We start from the raw sequence: 20,708 nt of genomic DNA, 5'->3' as shown, positions 1-20,708 counted from the left end.
CAAACCCTGCCCGCCCGCCCGGACCCAGCAGAATATTGAAAGTTTCCAAAAGGCTCGCAGCGCATCAGAAACCGGTGGAGCGGCGACTTGAACATTAGTTATGGCCCTAGAAAGCGCTCCCAAGTTGTAAGAAAAAAGAAAAAAAAAGAAAAAGAAAGACCTTAAGGCTTGAGGCTTTAAGCTGGAGGTGTGATGAAGCAGCTCGCTGTCAGCGGGCCTGTGCGGGGAGACACACGGGGAGTGGAGCCCGGTGGCAGGCGTGTGAGTGAGCGCCACATGAAGTGTGTGTGTGAGTGTGTGTGTGTGTGTTGGGGGGGAGCACGCCCAGAGGGGAGTTGAGGGAAGGAGGGAGCGGAAAGAAGGGAAGAGTTGAGTGAGAGAGGAGGAGAGAGAGACAGAGAGAGAGGGGGAGGAGGAGGAGGAGAGCTCCGTCTCTCCCGGTGCACTTGGCAGTCTAGTTGCGGGCTGCTGTGCTGTTGCTGTCGTGGCGTGGCTGGTCGCGCCAGGCGGGGGGAACTTCACCGCACTGGAGCCCGGAGTCCCACTCTCTCACCTGCGCAGTTCGGAGCTGCCATGGGTCTCTCGCCGGGATTTACTGTCCTGATTATTCTGCCGGCCTTCCTGCTGCACACCAGCGGCCTTTACATCGCCAGTAGCGTTAGTAAGTACGGTCCAGCCCAACGTGGCCGGTGTTTGTGTCCTGCTCTGCTCCGTGATCTGATCAGCTCCTCTCAGCAGCGGCTCATCGCAGCGGCAGGACACTCTCTGCCCGCCTCATCATGCTTCCTCTAATGTTTCTGCACGCTTTTTAAAAATTTATTGATTTTTTTTTTAATTTTCCAGGCTCCCCCTTCCTTGATTTCGCACTATTAGAACTTCTGGGTCCTGCTGTTTGTGCTCGCACTTCCAGGCGGTGCGAGCGGTGTTGTGGTTGCCTCCTCGCAGCCTTATTATGGTGGTGGTGGTGGGGGGGTTGTAGTGATTTAGTGGGTGTTTATAAAAGGGCATCAGATGGAGGATACACTCTGTCGGATTTTGCAAGGAAGTAGGCAAACGTTATCTAATTCGGCCGCTGTCGCATCTATCGATCCGTCACAGGACGCAGGGAGTCGGATGTCAGCCTATTGATCACTCTGTTATCAAATCGTTCCTCCGTGAAGCTTCGAGCTACTAAAGAGGAGCTCGTTTGATCCTATCAGTCCGAAAACTTTTATAAATTAGGACTTTGTGGTGAAATGAAGTGCACAATGAGAGCGCCCGTGTTGACACTGACAGCGTAGAATAAGCCTCGGATGTGAGTGTGTTAGGAAGGTGTGTGTGTGTGGGGGGGCGCAGAAAGCATCTCTCAGGTGTGCTTGTCACGTGTGGATATTTTAATCAGAACATCAGAAGCACGTGGTGTGTATTTGCTGATATATAAAAAGGGAATTTTAAAACAACGAGATAGCAAAACGAAGCCCAAAGCGCACAATTATCATGGATCACCTTTGTTTCAGTTGGTAGGGAGTTTGTAGATTTTTTTTATTTATTTATTTCATTTCTTGTTTCTCCCGGATCCTGCAGATTGGCAGTGATAAAACAGCGCGACAGAGCCGCAATTAGCACCTTGAATCTTGTTCCGGCTTTCCTGTTGGCGCTGGAAGGGCACAGAAGGTGTCAGGAGCGCAGCGCGCACTGCTGAGGCTGCCGGTTCCTGACGCGCGCAGCCGAGCGCCAGGGTCGCCTCTGGGTTCATGGGTGGGGCTTCGCGCGTGTGTGTGTGTGTTCTTGTTTTTGAAGCATTTTAGGACATCTTCTGCTATATTCACCTACCTTGTCAGAACCTGTAGTCCTTATGCGTACCAAAGTCTGCTCCTAATAAAATGGGACATTATTTTGGGGGTTAGGAGTCAGGTTTTAATGCTAAAGCGTGAATTGAGATTAGATTAAATTAGGATTAGGCATTTATTGGTAATGTTTAGGGTCAGGGTTAGACTACAGAAATAAATGTCCTAATAAGGATACAAATGTGAATTTGTGTTTGCAAATGCTACTGTTATTATTTTATTTATTTGTGTTCTTTTTTTTACACAATTTATAATAAGGAATAAAAATGGTACTCTTGACATTTTTGTAATCTTTTGTTCACCCCACTTCTGTTTTTTCTATTCTTTTCATCACCCTCTGCCTATTTCCTTCTCATTCATTCCTCTCTTTCCCTTCATCCTTTTTTTGTTCCTTTCCTCTATCTGTTCTTCTCTTTTTTTTTCTTTTTCCATATTCTCAACTCTTCCTCACCCAATACCATTCTTTCCATTCTGTCTGGCCTCCTCTCCCCCCACCCTACACAACTGTCCTTAGACTCCCTGCAGCACGTTCTGGGGGAGTATGGACTGGTTAGGCCAATCAGTGTGGACGCAGAGGGCCGCTTTCTGTCACACGCCGTTTCGGCTGGCCGGGTGGCAGGAGGGCAGTCCCGTAGGCGCCGGAGGAGGGAGGTAGGAGAAGGCAGCGATGAGTGGGAAGGACCAACAGGAGCCGAGGAGAACCGAGAGCACCTGGCCCGTCAGGAGAGGCTTTACTACAACGTCACCATCTTCGGCCGGGAGTTTCACCTGCGCCTGCGCCACAATGCCAGGCTGGTGGCCCCCGGAGCCAAGATGGAGTGGCACGATGACAGTGACAGCATCCGGTACTCTGAGCCACTGCATGATGAGTGCCTGTATGTGGGAGACATCACAGACACACCAGGAGCCACCGCAGCTATCAGCAACTGTGACGGCCTGGTGAGTGGAAAACCTGTCTTACCTGCGTTCCTTTCTGGCTGCTGAGCTCAGCATAAAGGCATCTCTGGATAGGGATAGAACAGAGTGCACACTGGAAGAAATATCTTGAAGTGCAATACTATTTGGCCATTTTTTTTCCTTTGCTTGGCACCAAAATTCAGGCTTTGTGTTGGGGTCAGTCTTATGATGTGCTGCTTTCCCTATTGGTTACAACCTGAGGCCTCATGTTTTCATCCCCCTGACCTTTCCCATTAGTTTTAGTTTAACCATGTAAAGAAGAAGAGAAAGAATTTTCAAGCTATTTTCCCCAATTAGCCAATGTGCATCACTACTGATTAGGTTTTTTTTTTGTTTTAATAAATGCTGATCGGTATGCTTACCTGTGTGCCATTTTAATAAAGGCAGGCTATAGTTCCATTCATAAAGTTATTCATATTTCCAGTCTAAAAATAACATTTCTTATTTAAATATATAGGATTCGGGTAGTTAAAGGCGTTACCATTTTTTGGGATAAATATGAAATTGTTATTTTAAAAGTTAGAATAGTATTCTGGTCAACTTCCTTTTGGTGTGTGCGGTGGAAGGCACCATCTTTAAGGAAAGTTCATTACAAGAGTTTTGCATCAAGTGTCATGACACAGTGACTGTGCTGCCCACAGATGTGCCTGCATTTTAACTGGCTTGGTATGTTCGGATATGACTGCTACACATTATTTACAGAATAGCAAAATTCACCTCTAAGGGATTTATCTGTACATCCCTATCTCAGGCTGTCTACACAGACAGTAACAGCGATCAGTCTGCAACAGAGGGGTTGCAGACTGATCGCTGGTCCTGCGACAACATTCAAATTTGAGCTGCCCCCATAAAATATTTTTGGTCGCACAACAGTTGTTCAAAGAGCTTTTAATAGAGCTGATGATAGATAGAGAAACAGGAAGGAGATGGCAAACTGTTGGTGAAAGACTATCAGTCAGGGAGGTGAAGTGAGATATTTAGACAGTGTGAAGACTGCGCACAGTCAGGAGCTGAGATGAGAGGATGAAGAGAGATGGAGGCCAGCATTAAAGGAAGAGGTGGATGAGACAAATGGAAGATAAAAGCTTCAGGGAAGAGAGACGGAGAGAGAAAACAGAATGTAAACATAGTTAAGAGGGGGATAAAACAGGCAATGTTGAGATTTAGTGTGAGGGGTTCCCCTATTAGTAAATCGGGTTCATTAGTCAGCCAGATCAGCCCACCACTGAAGCTGAGCAGCAGCAACTGGATCCATTTAGGCTCCAGGACACTGGGGACTGACTGAGCAGCTGAGAGAGCAGGCAAGCAGCCAGGACAGCACAGGCCCGACATGCCCACTTAGCTTGACACCAGCCAGCGGCATTTCGCTGCTGCTGCTTCTTGTTCTGGTCATTTCGGGGCTTATTGGAAACAACCAGATGAGATTGCCGTCAAAGCCGGGTTGTAACAGATCACAGATCAGTCGGTACCAATCACCGGTTTGTTGATTGTGCTCCTAGTAACAGATAGTTTGTTTTCTGTTGTTTGTTGAAGCAGCTGTAACTGTTTATCTGTTCTTATTAGTGAGGAAAAGATTAACTCCTAATGTGACTTCAGTTCTAGAAATGTGGATAAAAACATCCCATTCCATTTTGTGTGCAGAAATAATGTCTTAAGGTACTTTTGTAGTTTTTGGCCACTACCTGTCCTGTAGAACAACATTTATAGTGGCTTGAGGGTTATGGGGGGTGTCTGAATGAAGATTTGAAGCCATGCAAATGCAAAGATAGAAAGGTTTGCTGTAGCAGTAAACATGAGCCAATTGAAAGAAAGCTCGAAATGTTCTTTCTCCACATGGCTTCAAGTTTACCTGAGGGACTTCACAGCTGAAAAACCTCTCTGACATGACTCTACAGGCTGTATTCTGTGTGGTGAAATTACACATTTGTGGTAGTTAATTGCAATTTCAACTAATTGTTTAATATTCTGGTGGATAAAAGATAATGCTATTATTACATATGCATATGACAGCATAGTTCTTTTCTCTTTTAATTTAAATGTACGGGAAAATAAGTTCAGATAGCAGCCTCGTTGTTTTAGGAAAGGCCTCAGACATGTTTGAGTCACAGAGTCTTTTGATGAAAATTGCAGCATGTGTACTTTGTTGTGCAGAAGGATGCGCAGCGCTTCTTTTAGTGCAGTCAAAGCAAAATGAAGCTTTGTGAGAATAATAAATCAGGTGATTATTTTTCAAATATTTGAATTATTCAAATAAAAATGTACTTACTGTGCTACATCTGCTCACCGGCAGTTTGGCAAGAAGCTAATATTTGTGTCAACTTTCTGAAGACACAAACGAGATGTTTAAAGCCTTTCACTTAATCTATGAAAATCAGATTTGAACTCAAATTAATTTGGAGTAAGTTTAAAAACACACCTGTGCCCTATAGTACAAACCTACCCAGGCTTTCTTTAGGAGATCTTAATTAACTCTAAGGATTTGTAGTTAGTAGTGCTGTGAAGCTGCTCATTACTGGTAACTCAACTTGGGCTTTCTGACTCTGGATCTGTTCTTTTAAGTCTTGTGTTTGAGCTGGCTTCAGAGAACTAATCACAGTCCTGAAGTTTGAAGAAAATCCAGCAGGGGAAAAAAAACGGCGAACACAAATTAAAAACCTTACCAGTACCACTGCCACATCTATAAAGCACAAGTAACAATAAGGCTATTATTATACTTTCATTAAATTAATGGGCCGCGGGTGCTTCCTTTTATCAAGACATGAAAGTTTGAACCTTATTCTAGTGTTTTCTGCTTTAGAAACATTTGGCTGTAAATGAAGAACAGAGATAAAAAAAAGTTTAGTCCAGTGAGTGGGTTTATTTTAAAGAAGTTAATTTTCAGTCAACCAGTTTCATAATTTTAATTTGGATAGGATCTCTGTGGTTCAAAACCTCTTAAGAATATGAGGTTGAATAAGATGCACTCTGTGAACAGTTAGATTTTATGATTAAATATCAGGATTTTTTTTTTATTGGTGAGAGGTATTTATTTAAAACAGTTATTAGGAAAAGGCTTTGTACCTTATGTACCTCGAGCATTCAGTTCAGCTGGGATCTATAATGAAAATATGTTTTTCAAAGGTAAGCTTGTAGCACAAGACACAGTTGAGGCTGTTGTCAAATGCATTCCTGACTGCCATTTAACTTGCCACATTTTGAAAGTTGTGTCTATACATTTAACATTTTTCACATGTAACTGTTATGGCAGTGAGCCATGCAAAGAGTTGGATTCACTTGCAGTGATGCAGAGATTAATAATAATAATAATAATAATAATAATAACCCAGAAATGCTGCTGTAAATCAACATTTAATTCTTTGTTTTGTTAAATAGGGAAGAATGGGTGTTGCTGTATGTGTAATTTTGTGTTTGCATGTAATTTTAGTCTTTTGTCCAGAAAAAAATGAAATGAAGCTGCAGATGACACCTTGTGTCTGTGTGTTTAACTCATAAGCTTAGCAGGCTTCCACTTTGTACACAAGTGTAGCTGTGTGCAGCCTTGTTCTGTGTTTCTGTGAACATCTATGAGCGCTCAGGAGTTGGGTTTGACTTTTATCTTTTGGATTTGAAGTTACCACTTCCTGAGAATGTATTATCTCTTTGAACAGAATACCACAACAGTCACGGTTAAGAGAAGCACAAACAGTACAATTATTTTTTGCTGATTTCTATTTAATTGTACATTGTCTGTGGAGACAAAAATGTTATCATTGATTTGAATATAAAAGACAAAGCTGAAGTTAATGAATCAGAAATCAGATGTTTTATATGCAGCTTTTCTTGTGTCATTTTTACATACTTGTTAAACCAGGATGATGAAATATTTCTAAAAGACACATTTTAGGGTTGATTTTATCTGATTGATGTATATAGTTAGATAAGGAACAGTCGGTTGATTGGAGCTTCTTCAGTAAAGGCTTTTGCAGTGGTTCAGGTTCTTTGATGTTTTAGTGTATCTTTAGTTCAATGAAAATGGTACTTAAATTCACTAAAGTCACTAAGAAAATTTGCCTGCCATACATTAAAAAGTGACAAGAAGAAACTCTTGCAAGCTTAAAAGCCAAACAACTTTTTAGTTCTCTTACTCTATAGTTTAAAGAAAATGGTTTGTGAAGTCACAGGAGCCATTTCACACACAAACAAAAGAGCTAGCTGCAAAGAGTTTTTTTAATGGTTGCATAAAGAAATAGATTTGTGAGGACAAATTGCACCAAAGCCAGAACACAGATTTTTAAACTATATTTGTGTGTGTGTATATTTGATCAGAGAACAACGTGCAAACTGTTGATTGCATAGGACTGAGTTTGTCCCGTGTGGGTGTGGGGTCAGGCCCATTCATGTATGTGTGCCTTTATGTTGTCTCATGGAGGCAGAACCAGCTTATTTAAATGATACACTGAGACATAGCGATGAGAGGTCAAGGCTTAAAACATTTTAGCTATTTATTTTTCAGTGACAAATTATTATTTAGTTGTGAGATTCTGAAGTAGTGAATGAAACGCTCAACATATGTTGCTTACTTTGTTTCGGTAATGTTTTATTCTGGACATCTGTTCCTTTTCCAGATAAATCAAATTTATTAGACTTGATTTGTTTTACTGAAGGTTTGTACTTTTACTCTTGATTTTCTCATGGTTATAGTACTCTTAACCCACTTCATGAAAACATTTAGAGCATATTCTTTAAGTTCAATTTTAGTTTACCAGGAAAACAAATATTGTCCAGTCACATCTTTTAAATTCCCCAATCTTTGTAAGGTAATTAGCCTCACCCTTTCACATTTGGCATCACTGAAAAGCCCTATATGTTCTTTGTAGAAGCAAAAGGAGATATTCAGGTTTACAGATGTCCTCCACAGAGGACATATTTACTGGTAGTCAGGAGGATATATTTATGATTTGTCAGGGTGAAGTAGTCTTATCCTTGAACTATAACCAACAATGCAAAAGACATTCTGTTGAGACTTGAAAATATATAGTGTTTTGACTATTTCTTTTCCCCACCAGGATATTGGTAACAATCAAACCAGACAGATTCATCTCTGTAATGTCAGAACAGTGAGGCACAACATGTAATGAGAAACAAAAATGTTGTAATAACCCTTATAGAAAATGATTAACGTTAAATAACAGCCCCATTTAAAGTGCTCAATAGTGTTTAGTTTAACTCATTGCCCCTACATGAAAAAGGAATTGGGACATCCTGACTTGGCATGAACTGACAAAATGTAGTTTTAGGGAGAAGAACCCCATCAGCTGAAGTAAATAGATGCTTTTGGACCAAACAGATGGGAAGATTCTCTGAGAGTTATAAAAATTGTTAGTTCTGCTATGGAGAGGTTATAAGGACCTACATGTTTGCTTTCATCATCATTGTGATTGTACAACACTTAGCTGACACTCATCATGGTCACTTCACTTTTGCATGTAACATTCAGCACCAACAACAACTGGACCAGTGTTTTTGGTTTAATTTGTATTGGAGGCAAGACTCAAACGACATATCAGTCTATTTTATGCTGTACAGGTTCAAAGGGGACCTTCTTTAGCGATGCAGTTTCAGTTTTACTAACGTAGATGTTAGAAGAGCATTCACTTTGGTTGGCCAATCAACATACTATCACATATGTCACTGGAGTGTCCCTTCTGAGCCAAGAAAGCTCCTATACTGAAACAAAAAATTACAAAAGATACATTTAGTTACAAGAACTGTGAACGGTCACAGTACCAGCAGTGCAAGAAGAACAATCCAATGATTGTAAGACTGTGGTCTGGTTGAAAAGCACTTTAAGTTTCAGGTCCTGAGTGTGTGGCCATGCAATAGTTACTCAGATTAAAAGAAGTTAAATAAGCAGACCATATGTTAGGCTGTTATTAAATTGGCTCCTTGTTGCCAAATGATGGAAGAGTCGACAAGGACACAAAGTGTAGATCTGCCACACGTCCTGATGCCACCTATTGATATTAATGGGTACTACACCACAAAATAGTCTTTAAAGACTGAAATTAATAAACCCACAGAGGCTGATTTTAGGTTTCTTGATTCTCAAAAAGCACACGAGCTGGGGTATATTAAGTGTGTAGAACAAGATCAAAAATGAGACCACATATTTTTGTGTGCATCACATAATCAGCAGGTTCTGAACTATGGCGTGGCAGTTCTACGTTACCGTGTGAACAAAGTGGCACAAAGACCACAAATCGATCTGGCTGAGAACTGATGTCTTTAACAAAGCATGTCCTTACCAGAGGAAGCGTGTTACCTGTCATTTCGGGTTTTACTGCTACAGTCCAGGTGGGTGCACACCTGGATACCAGCGTACTGCTGTGATGTGCATTTGCTGCTGTCTCACAGGCGTGTAATAAACACTCTGCACATGCACATCAACTGGCAGAGACAGCAGCAAAATGCAAAGTGTCTCTGAACAGTCTTTAGGGTGTTTAGAACCAGTGCACGCATTTCTCTTATTGTTTCCACCCCTTGCTTCCTTCTCTTGCTCTCTCCCTTTGTTTCGTGTTTTCTGGCCAGCAGCGGTAGCAGCAAGCAGGAGAGCTCTCCTAATGATGGTATCAAAAGAGTCAGGGAAATGACAGAGAAGGAGAAAGGCAAAGAATGTAGCAGATAGCTTTTTGCTTCCTGACACCCACAGATTCAAAGCTCCAAAAAAAGGAAGGAAAAAAAAAAGGAGACAGCAAGAGACAGTGTTCCTTTAGTGATTACTTTTTGTCTGTTTTTAGCATCAGCTCTGCTCTGAAGAACTGATCAGATAAGTGCTGTTGAGGGTTAAGAGAATTGCCAGGTATCAATGTGGAGAATAATTTACAGTTGAGGAGCTTTAGGAATGCTTTTTAAATTGCTGGAATGTCATTGACGTGGACCAAAAAATTGTTCTGATTCTTTGCAGGTGATGGTCTTTGTATATTCTTCCATGTTTTCTTCATGGCTGTGAACTTCATGTATCTTTTTAGCCCACAGCATGAACAGGGAAGGATTTTAGTGCGACTTGGTGCTCTTATTGAAAAGACTCGAACATAAATGGAAAAGAGAAATGCTAAAGTATTGAAAAGTGTGTATTGATTCATTTTCTTTGTGGTGGCACTTTGTTTTTAACCAGTTTCACCCTTTTACAGTTTTTCAAAGGTTTTCACAGACTATAGAGTAAAGAGTCCACGTATTGCTTCTCTAACCTAAACAGCAGCTGCACGATTTGTTAAACTCGCAACTACGAATTTTTCAAACAAGTTGAGTAATATCAATATTCTTTAGTGTTCTACGGTGCCCAAGATCTTTAGTATTTTGGTGAAAAATTGTTGCTTTGTAAAGCAGCAGGACTCCTATGAGATCATGACCACAGGCGCATAAATCTCACTTGGCTCTGTTTGTGGCTGAAACCCAAAGGTTTTCTCCTTTTCACCATTTACTGGTTCTGTGTGGTTCCACTTGGTTGATCTTATTGGTTGAAGTTTGCTTGTGAACTTGGTAGAGAGATGCTTAATCCAGTTTCCGGCTACAACAACAAACAGTCCAGCTTGTCAGGTTTCTACGGTTGTCGAGGTGTTAGCAGCTGTGCAGAAAAGGAACATTGGTTACATTTACCTCAACTGGTTTGGAAGCAATTAGCCTCTTGTGCTTAGTGTTTACAGAAGGTAAAAACATCAGACAAATTTCACATGCATGTAAAAAACATAGTATAACATAAAATCTGAAGATATAAACACAGCCAGTTATAAAATGAAAAACCTTATCTTATCTTATCTTATCTTATCTTATCTTATCTTATCTTATCTTATCTTATCTTATCTTATCTTATCTTATCTTATCTTATCTTATCTTATCTCATTTTATCTTTTACTTTTTAATCCCATTTTATTTCTCTTTTGATTTCATGTTATTTAATCTCATTTCATCTCTTCTTTTTTACCTTATTACTTATCTCCTATCTTTCATGTCTCATTTCATCCTACCTTATTTTGTTTTATCGCACCTTATCGTTTATCTGATCTCTCATCTCAATTCATCTCTTCTCCTCTCTCATTTCATTTAACCTCATTTCTTATCTTATCCTACTGTATCACTCATGTTTCATCTCTTCCTTATCTTATATCTCATCTTATTTCATATAATCTTTCATTCCATTTCATTTTATTTGACATCTCATCTCATCTCATCTCATCTCATCTCATCTCATCTCATCTCATCTCATCTCATCTCATCTCATCTCATTAAAAAGGATCTCATTTATTATTTGTCTCATATCTGATTTAACCCTGTTTTATATCTTATCTCATCCTAATTTTTGCAGTCATGATGTGACTGTAAAACCTTTAATCTAAGGTCTGTAGAGTTACACAACATTACCAAGTTAGATTGCCACACACACACACACATTCACCCCCCCCCCCCTCACACACACACACACACTCATTTCTGCCCCAGCTGAGAGCCTAGTTATGTGACAGCGTGCCAACTGATACAGCAGGGAGACCAAACACAATAAAAGCTCTAGAACCACAATAAATACCAGTGACATGGACATTTGCTCTGGACATGCCCCTGAAATACACCCAGTCATTACCTGAATATTAGAAGTCAATAGAAAAGGCCGTCCAATGCGGAGCCAACCCATTCATCCATTCAGTCAACCCAGCAGTTAAGCCCGATGAGGCGTAGCAGCTCACTGGGCCCTACAGTGTGTTATTCCACCCCGGGTCACACGATAAGCAGCTCTCAACTGTAATCTACTCAAATTGAAATGATGACATCAATTACAGCGTAGCACACAGCTGTTATTGACCCTCACTGGCTGTGTGAGTAGACACAATAAAGCAGCGTAGTGAGTAGTGAGGCCTGCTGGAACCGCAGGGCTGGAGGGAGGGTCTGAAGTGAAGGAGAGGCCAGGCTGCTGGTGTACTGCATGAATGAAGAGCCAGGACCGTAACAGAGCGGGAGAGACAGAGAGAGAAACAGTTTCTGATTGCAGGTTCCACCCTGCAGTGTAGCTCTACTCAAACATACAATTACTCAATCTAGAGCTATTATCAGGATCAGAGGAAAGAGGGAGAGAGATAGAGTCAGGCAGAGAGTAAACTCATTCTGAGGAATGTTACACAGTCGAGCAAACGAGTGCTTTTACCAGTGCTGTGATTACTGCCACTCACTCCATGCACTTTAACCAGCCCACTTACTGTTTTTTCCTCTCGCTCTCTGTCATTCGCTGAGTGCAGGCTCAGTTTGTTTGAGTGGATGAAATAATAGGATTCACCAACGAAAATAGAGCAGTGGAACCCCAACAATTTAAGGGAAACACCTTTGTTATGTCATAACACCAGCAGGCTATTTTTGTGACGCTAAAATGTGCTGACGATGTGGCAGCAGGAGTGAAACTAAGGTTCTGTTCAGATGTCATAAAAGTTTGTGGGTTCTGTGATGACGCCGAGGCACAAAGGTTCTACAAACTGCACTTTGGGCTTTAATGAACAAACAGATTATTTCTAAACAGCTTGGTTAGCAACAACAATACATGATAAAAAAAAAGCTTCTAAATGCTGATAATAAATAAATTCTGATTTTTTTCAGACGAATGATGTACCATGCCCTGTTTTCCTGCCTTTCATACAGCGGTTAGTAGGATCAGATAGTTCCCCCCAACATTTCCATGTACATAAGACTAAAGCAATTGAAAAAATGAGCCTAACTCTGTGTATTCTGAAGAACCAAAGGTTCATACAAATGCAGCAAATACAGGCACAATACATAGATTTATTGACATTTTTCTGAGATCTTGATATGCAAAGAAGGTTGTTTTTTATGCAACAATGTAATTAGGAATGTTTTTCAGCCTGCTAGACAAGGCTGTCAGTCCCTCAGGCTGCAGGGCCATGCAGGAAACTGATCGATGCTCGCAACATCAGCAGTTCTGTGGATCTCAGCAGCCAATGTAGAGCTTCTTGGAAGACCGGACAAGACATCTTCCTCTTGTTGCCGAGTCTTAACAAGCCTTCTGTTTGCCCCCCCACTCACTGACCCACTCCCGTGTCATCTGGGGCAGCACCGTTTCACCTCTCTTCCACTCATCTGGAAGTTTTCCCCACGTAATCTTTAGAAACACAATAACACGAGAGGCAGACAGAAGGGAGTGCAGGCATGGGGGATACACAGAGAGGGGGGAGCAAGCAGGATTCTTAATGTTCCTGAATCTGAGCAATTTCATAACACCAACACCTGATCAGGGCTCTGTTAGAAAAGGTTACAAATTTAGAGGATGAGGACAGATAGCTTTACGTTTTTGTTTCACCTAAACCATCATGGATATTATTAAGCTGGTTTCAGCTCATCTGCTTGCTGTCCTCGTCTTGTTTGGTTTTTGTTTGCATGTTCGGTGATGAAGAAGAGCTTTCCTGTCTGTCTGAAGCTCTGTTTACAGTATCTACAGTTAAAAAAATCATGTTGCCTGGTGCTTCCAGCAGCTAAGAATTACACCTCGTAACAGAAACTCACACCTTCTTCATCTTACCAAGGCTTCTTGTTGTTTTATTTTCTGCGTTTGTTTGTTTTCTGCAACTAAAAAAAAAGAATTACTTTTTTTTTCTGTTTGTGCAAGGACCTTAGGAATTGTTACAGTAGCAACATATGTAATATATTATATAATAAAATACTGTATTCTAATAATTGACTCTGTGGGGGCTGGAGTGAAGCTGCAGAAACAAAGAAAGACATCTAGTCCTTTGATCAGTGTGACTGATTGCCTGCCAGCATGTACATGCAAGCTTTGGATGTTTCCTTACAAACATATAATCTGTTTGCAAAGAAATATCTCCAACTCTGAGTAAACCTTATCTATGTAAAACACTAAGCTTTTATACTTGGGCCCCGTGTGTGCCAGGTATATCCACTATATCCACTATATATATATATATATATATATATATAGACTCATCTTATATTCTGTCAGAGTAATAAACCATCATGTTCTCACCTATAGCCAGTTTATTGTTACAAAAAACAAACTCATGTCTTCGGACTGTGAGAGGAAACCTGCACCACTTCTTTGCAGCTCATTTTCTAGGGTTTCTTTGGAAATTTACTTCCAGTAGAAAGCTTTACTTGTGTTCCTTTGCTCCGTATGTTTATTAAAAAAAAACCTCATCATGTTAGGTTTTTGACAAGCTGGGAAAACACAGTAATAATGTGGTTTGCTTACCAATTATGGCGGTGAAACAGCAGCCGTTAACACCGTGTTCGCACTATTTAATGGCAATAATGCTCTATGTAAATTATTTCAACGTATTTTTTTTTATTTTTGTCACCTATCTGTTTTGTGTTACACCCCAGAGATATTACGCTTGCGGCCTTTGAGGGTACATTGCAACTAATGTAATTTTGGTTCAAAACAATAAAATAAATTGTTAATCTACCATTTTGCACTTTGCATGTTGGAATGTCTAACATAGATACTGATGGAAAGTCTGCTCAGTTTCCTTCTGATAGACCTTTAAACACAAAAATGGAAGTATCAGTATTTTCTAACATTTTTTTTTCATAAGAAAACAGCCATTTTTTATGGCACCCGTCTTCTTTCACATCTGCCATGGCCTCCTGATGGGTAATGTTCTCAATATGCTGCCATACTTGGTTCGTGTTGCCAGTCCAAGCAGAAAACATGTTGTCTGACTGTTTGCCATTGGTTTGCTTGTTCCCGATGGCTTTTTTCCCCTTCTTTTTAACAACTTAACAGCCAACACTTGGTATCTTGTTTACACTGGCATGCCAACACCGTCTCACAGCAGTTTGTGAAACTGTTGTGAAAAGTAACATCTCCAGAGCCAGAAGAAGGCTCCAGTACTGTAGAAGTCATCCTACCTTCTCCTGGTTTCTAAAGAAAGCCTGTCCTTCATGAGTGTTGACCTGTTGCCCTAACACCCCATCATCATTAGTTTCTGTACCAGAAGAGGAAGCTCCTTTTAGATAAAAATCACAGTTTACCTTTTATTTCTTCTTATGTTTTATTTTGAACGTGTTCTTTGGCAAAACAGTATTCTTTTCTACAGGGAACAATAAACTACCATCAAGTTTGTTTAACCTATTGATCCATGTCCTCGGACAACGTTGTTTTTTCTTGGTTTGTACATGGAAATGAAAAGAATCACAGACCTTATGTCTTGCAGCGATATTGCGAATATGTCAAAAGTATTGTTTCTCCAATTTACCAGGTGAAAGATTTGGTATTTGGAGGCTGGCGAGTGTGTCCGTGGAGATGCAAACCTAAGTATCATCCCGGAGACTGAATGCGAAGCGTAGCCCAGGCTTTCCCTTTCACACTTGGCCTCCATAGAAAAGGGCAAAGAAAAGTCAAAGAAGGATCAATAAAGAGTCAGAGTCTCACTGTAGTAAGCTGTGTACCAGTGCATCATATCCGTTTACATTTGTGTAATTGCTGTTTGCGTCTCCCACGCGGATTTGTGTAGGATGATGTAAGAAGAATGTAGTGGCATTTGTGTTTGGCATAATGCATTCAACACATGAAAAAAAAGGAAAAGATAAAACACAGCTTTTGACTATTATTGGATATGATTATAGTAATAGCTATGCATTCATATAGTTGCTCTGCACACACACTCACACACTTGCACACACAAAGCTCCACTTACATTGCAGTGATTGACGGCATCCCTTGGAGCAGAAAGGGAAATGATTTTTTTTTTTTTTCTCCTGACAAGCTAATCCTTTGCCTCGCTCTTTCACATACGCTGACACTCAGACACGTTGGGGAGAAGGGACTTATTGTCAGGTTGGGCTCCATCTCCACAGTTCATTTCTAATCCTCTTTCTCCCCTTTTCTTCCATTCACTCCTACAAACATAATCAGCACCTCTGCAGACTGTGGTCGAGTAGCTCTGCTGACCCGGTGTGGAAATCCACATTACAAGAAGGGTAAATCTGGGGAACTTGCAGCCTGGTAAGAGGTAAGGGAGTTGGCCAGATAAGGAGCAGATTAGATGAGAAATGAAGCTCAAATGAAATGATACTGGAGAGGAGAGACTCAAAGAGGAGCAGAGTAAAAAAAGGAGTGATGTCCTTTTTTTCCGCGCTGTTTTATGCTCTTTAGCTCCTCTCCTCTGCTCAGCAGCAGGGTTTTTGCTCTCAGGGCAGGTGTGGTTCCAGCTGAGGCTGATGCGATGTGATAGGACCCTTTTCTCTGTTCTTTTTTTGCTGGTGTGTAGCAGCATGAAGCCATCATTCAGCTCTGTCTGTTTTCCTAACTCATGTCTTCATTGTTCTCACCATGCTGAGGAAAATAAAACATCCCTGCAACCAGCTTTGGCACCTTTCCTCCCTTCTTTTTTGCACTGTGTGGGGAGTACAGAGGTTTTTTTTTAGTTGATTTGTGTAATTGTACACGTTTGTTTTTTAAATTCAACTAGGCACGAAGAAGCAGAGTTGTTTAAAGGCTTCACATGCTTAGTTTTAAACTAAGATAATCTCTTGAAAACTGACAAATCTTCAGCCCGTTTGGTCAAATCTTGAACATAACATTTTGCATGTGATATTGTAAGATCTTAGAGCTCAAAATATGTGTTGGGAATGACTCTCAGCTACTACCACACCAAATGCCAGCTGAATATCTATCAAACTCACTGAGTTATCCAGCCATATTTCTGTTATCTGAACTGTGGCAGCCATCTTGGATCAGGCTGACTCCTAAAGTTAATTAGTTGTTTATGTACATCCAGTACTGACAGTTTCAATAAAATCCATCCAGTGCTTCATCAGATATTTTGCTAACAGACAGGCAATCGAACACACACACAGATATTGGCAATTACATTATAAGGAGTAGCATCTATCAAATTAAAACCCAGTGAAGATGTTTTGACAAATAAGTGCAGTAGAAAACCACACAGTCTGTCTTCACTGTTCAATCAACGACTCAAATATATAAGATTTATGCATTTACCCTGGACTTATAAAAAGCACGTTTTCCTAAAATTTGGGTTTGCAGCTATGAGCTGTGCTGCTATTTTTCACATCCAGTTTCAAGTGAAACAAGGTTTTCCCAGGTCAAGGAATTTCTCACAAAAGTCTGTTTGGTCTTTCGCTCCACACAGGCTGTTTGAGGCCGAGTACACGCTCCCAATACTTCTGATGTATTTTTTTTTTTTAGGACTTTTTGTGTGAGTCAGAACCGAATGAACTGAGGGCTTTCCTGTTGCACAGAGCACCGAGGTCACCAGTTAAATGTGCCTCGCTCAAACCACAGCTCGCTTTTTGTGAAGCAGTTTTTCCATTCAGATACCTTTATTTACAAATGGGAGAAATTGCTTAGTTGTTGGGTAACAGATTACATTTTCTTCATTCTACTTTATAGATTAGAAATGTTGGTTTAGGTGTAAAAATAAAGCTAAACGTCAGATCATCAGATTATTATTATTATTGTTATTTTTAAGCATAATCTACCTTTGAGTATCAAATCTTCAGAACATTCCCAGGGTGAATATTCCCACCTGTTAACGACTGATTATATAAACGAAGTCACTTCCTAATTGCTGCAGCACAAGTAACTGTTGTGGTCTTCGTGTCAAACACAATTTGACAATCAAATTTAGCTTTTGTCTCCAAATATTCGCCCTCCATATTACTCATAATATCCTGTAAATGTGTAAAGTAAAAAAAAATGTACAGCTTACTTAACGTCCCATGTGTGAAGTCGACAGGAGAGGTAAAAAGGCCAGGGTGCTCGGATCAGCTGAATGTTTTAGGTAGAAATCCTTTGCGTGTGACGTGCCTGTTTAGTTCTTGCTCTTCCTTCGTCCCTCATTGTTCTCACCTTCTTGCCCACCACATCGTGTAGAGGTCATATCCCCGACTGAGCCACAAGCTGTTGTTTCCCTGAAACCGACTACTCTGCCTCAGCGAGCTCAGTTTATCGTGTTACTCTTTAGCTCTACGCGAGGATTATTAAACACACTCACCTCTAAGCTTAAAAAATGATCCTGGTTACAACTTATCACAGCAGCTGAGACCAACATCAGTCATTTTTAAATTTACACCAGAACCTGATTGCTTGTCTGATGATTATATATTTGATGTTTTAGCACATCAACAGATAAGATATGGACACTTTAGATACAAAAGTACTTTAGTTTTTAAGATGTAACATCCTGGTCTGAAGATGCTCACATTCTGGGCCACCGTATGGCATTTGATTCAGTAAATGTTTAACCAGTTTAACCTGAACTAACCCAAAATATTTACCTATATTTAAAATAGGATCTACAGTTACACAGAATTGTCTCCAATAATATTGTTCTGCTTCAGGATACTTTCTCTGTTTGTATCCCACTTTTAGCTTTTAGCTGCTCTTCTGCTTCTTTTAGCTATATTCATTTTGAATTTTGTTTAGCATTCTGCTCTTTGTAATTATAGTTTTGCTAATTTTAGATACTGTATTTGCCTATTTTAATTCTAGCATCTGCTTTTACACTTTCAACCACAATTTTGTTAATTTAAGCATCTATTTTGCTAATGTTAAGCTACAGTTTTTGCCAGTTTTAGCTTTGGCATGTTTTCTTGCTACCTTCAGCTACTGTTTTATTACTTTAGCTTTCGCATCTGTTTTGCTCACATTAGCTCGTGTTTTTCCTCGTTGTATTTCTGCTTGTTTTAACTTTACCAGCTGACTTTCAGCTTCTTCAGCATCCACAAACTATTTTTGCAGCAAATGCCGCGTCTCCCGTTAACAATAATTTTTTGCCATTGTTTTTAAACTGCTGCTTCCAATTTTAGATCATTCTTAACAAAATAAATGATCTATTATAAAGGAAGGGGGAACTTTAGTCACCTTAAAACCATTCACAAATTGTCTAAGAGCTGTTCAGTGGTACCAAAAACAAGAAGATATAAGAAAATATCATCAGTTTTACATTTTTGGCAAACTGTGTTGTGTTTGAGCAGATGTATGACTGGTGTTGTTGCTTGCGGAATGTATTTGTTTACTTCTGAAATGCTGCCGGACACAGCAGCTGTCTCTCGCTTTTTTTTTTTGTTAGGCAGCTGTCTGTGAAGCTCATCTCTCAATGTCTAGAGAAAGAGGGGGTGGGTAAAGCAAGGGTTGGGTAATTTGGTTAGAGGAGGTAAGTATGAGATATGGCGGAGAGGAAGGCAGGCTTTTTGACACAGCCATTCGCTGGAGCTATGCTGTGATGTATAATGGCAATACGAGTCAGCTCGCAGAAAGCAGAATGGCCTGCACGCACCACACACACACACACACACATTCACAGAGAGAAAATTGCAAACAAATTGAACCTATACCTACTACCGTATGAGGTAACAAGCTCAAGCCTAAGTGTATTCTCGGGATTAAGGTATCTGTTTGATCTTTGTGAAAGCATTACACGAGAAAGAAAGACGTGGAGGATGTCTCTTAGCAAAATTGCTCAAGATTGTTCTCTGTGAGGAGATAAGGTCATTTTTGCTCTCCTTCAGATCATGATGGTTGAAGTGCCTTCAGCGTGAGGCGGCGCTTAGCTCAGAGCAGTGGAGAAAAAGGGGCTGATTTCCTCTCTGACAGTGTGATTATATTAAAACGATTGCTGTTGACTCTGCTTCCAGCCCCCAACAATTGGGGGTAATAGAGGAGCGCGGTGTCCCCCCTGCAGATGAAGCGCTGTAAATTGCAGCGTTCAGGAAGAAATAGACGCACATGTGTTTCTGTGTGTGTGTGTGTGTGTCCGGGTGTCTGAGTGTACACGAGTACATGTATTTATTTGAAAGTGGTGGGATTCCCTGGTGATTGTCACTTTGATAGCTTGCCTCATCTATTATTTGTCTGGTGGTGAGTTTTCTCTGAAGAAAAATGTTGTTTTTTGAATTTATTTTATTTTTTATTTTGTTTTTTTTTTCTGTATGTGGGTTTGGAATTAGACGCACGTGTTAAATCCTGTGGATCAGATGTTGGAATGCTGCTGCTGTGTAGATGTGTCAATGTTTTAATTGGCACCACAAATATATGCAGTACAACATACACTCATGCATGTATTCAAACACTCGCACAGCCTCAGGCTCCATGCATCCTTAGCCTGTCTTCTGTGTTTTACAATGTGCACTTTAAATTCATTCTTTCATTTTATATACCCTCTTATTCCTGTTTACAGGGCCTGAATGAATGAATGAATTTCTTTTTTTTTTTTTTTTTTTTTTCCAAATTCAATTCTGTTTAAAATTGTTTGTTATTGTTCCTGACTTCCACAAATCACATTTTTCCCATCTAAAAATTGTCTTTTCACTTACCGGATGAAACGTCAATTTCACATGTGGAAAATCAGATTTTCACATGTGAGAACATGTTAAATTAACACCTAAAACCAGGGGTGTCCAATCCTGGTCCTCGAGGGCCACCATCCTGCATGTTTTCCTTGTTTCTCTGCTCAAACTCACCTGATTCAGTGGTTAAATTACCTCTTCATGTTCTGCAGAAGCCTGTTAATCACCCATTGATTCAAATCAGGTGTGTTGGAGCAGAGAAACAAGTAAAACATGCAGGATGGTGGCCCTCGAGGACCAGGGTTGGAAACCACTGCCTAAAACACTTAGTCTGCACAAGTTTTCCATGTGATTTTTGGAACATTTTCTTCTTCACATGTGAAAAATGTGATGAAATCATGTTTTTTTTTTGTTTTTCGTAAGACATCAATAAAATTTCGACAATTCAATATACAAAATTTCACAAATAGTGACACATTCAAACATGACATTGAAAAGTGTTTCAATTTAAACAGAACATTAAATGCTTTAAAAGTTATAAATAGTAATTTTTAAGTAAAAACCTCACTTTTTTTCCAGAAACTGAAGTTCCTCCCGTATGTGTCACGTGAAAGCAAAGAAACA

General features: G+C 40.2%; 1 protein-coding gene across 1 annotated transcript in view; it reads left to right on the top strand.

Moving 5' to 3' along the window:
- Positions 1 to 379: 379 nt before the first annotated feature.
- The window catches only part of adamts2 (ADAM metallopeptidase with thrombospondin type 1 motif, 2), a 127,467-nt gene continuing 107,138 nt past the window's right edge, over positions 380 to 20,708 (top strand). The window contains exons 1-2 of the mRNA XM_037977271.1: positions 380 to 661; positions 2,341 to 2,765. Coding sequence (XP_037833199.1) covers positions 574 to 661; positions 2,341 to 2,765 — 513 coding nt within the window. The 5' untranslated portion in view covers positions 380 to 573. The remainder of the gene's footprint in view (positions 662 to 2,340; positions 2,766 to 20,708) is intronic.

Source organism: Kryptolebias marmoratus, linkage group LG9 (genome assembly GCF_001649575.2).
Source record: "Kryptolebias marmoratus isolate JLee-2015 linkage group LG9, ASM164957v2, whole genome shotgun sequence".
NCBI lineage: Eukaryota > Metazoa > Chordata > Actinopteri > Cyprinodontiformes > Rivulidae > Kryptolebias > Kryptolebias marmoratus.
The sequence above is the reverse complement of the archived record's forward strand: the minus strand, read 5'-3'. Positions and strand labels throughout refer to the sequence as shown.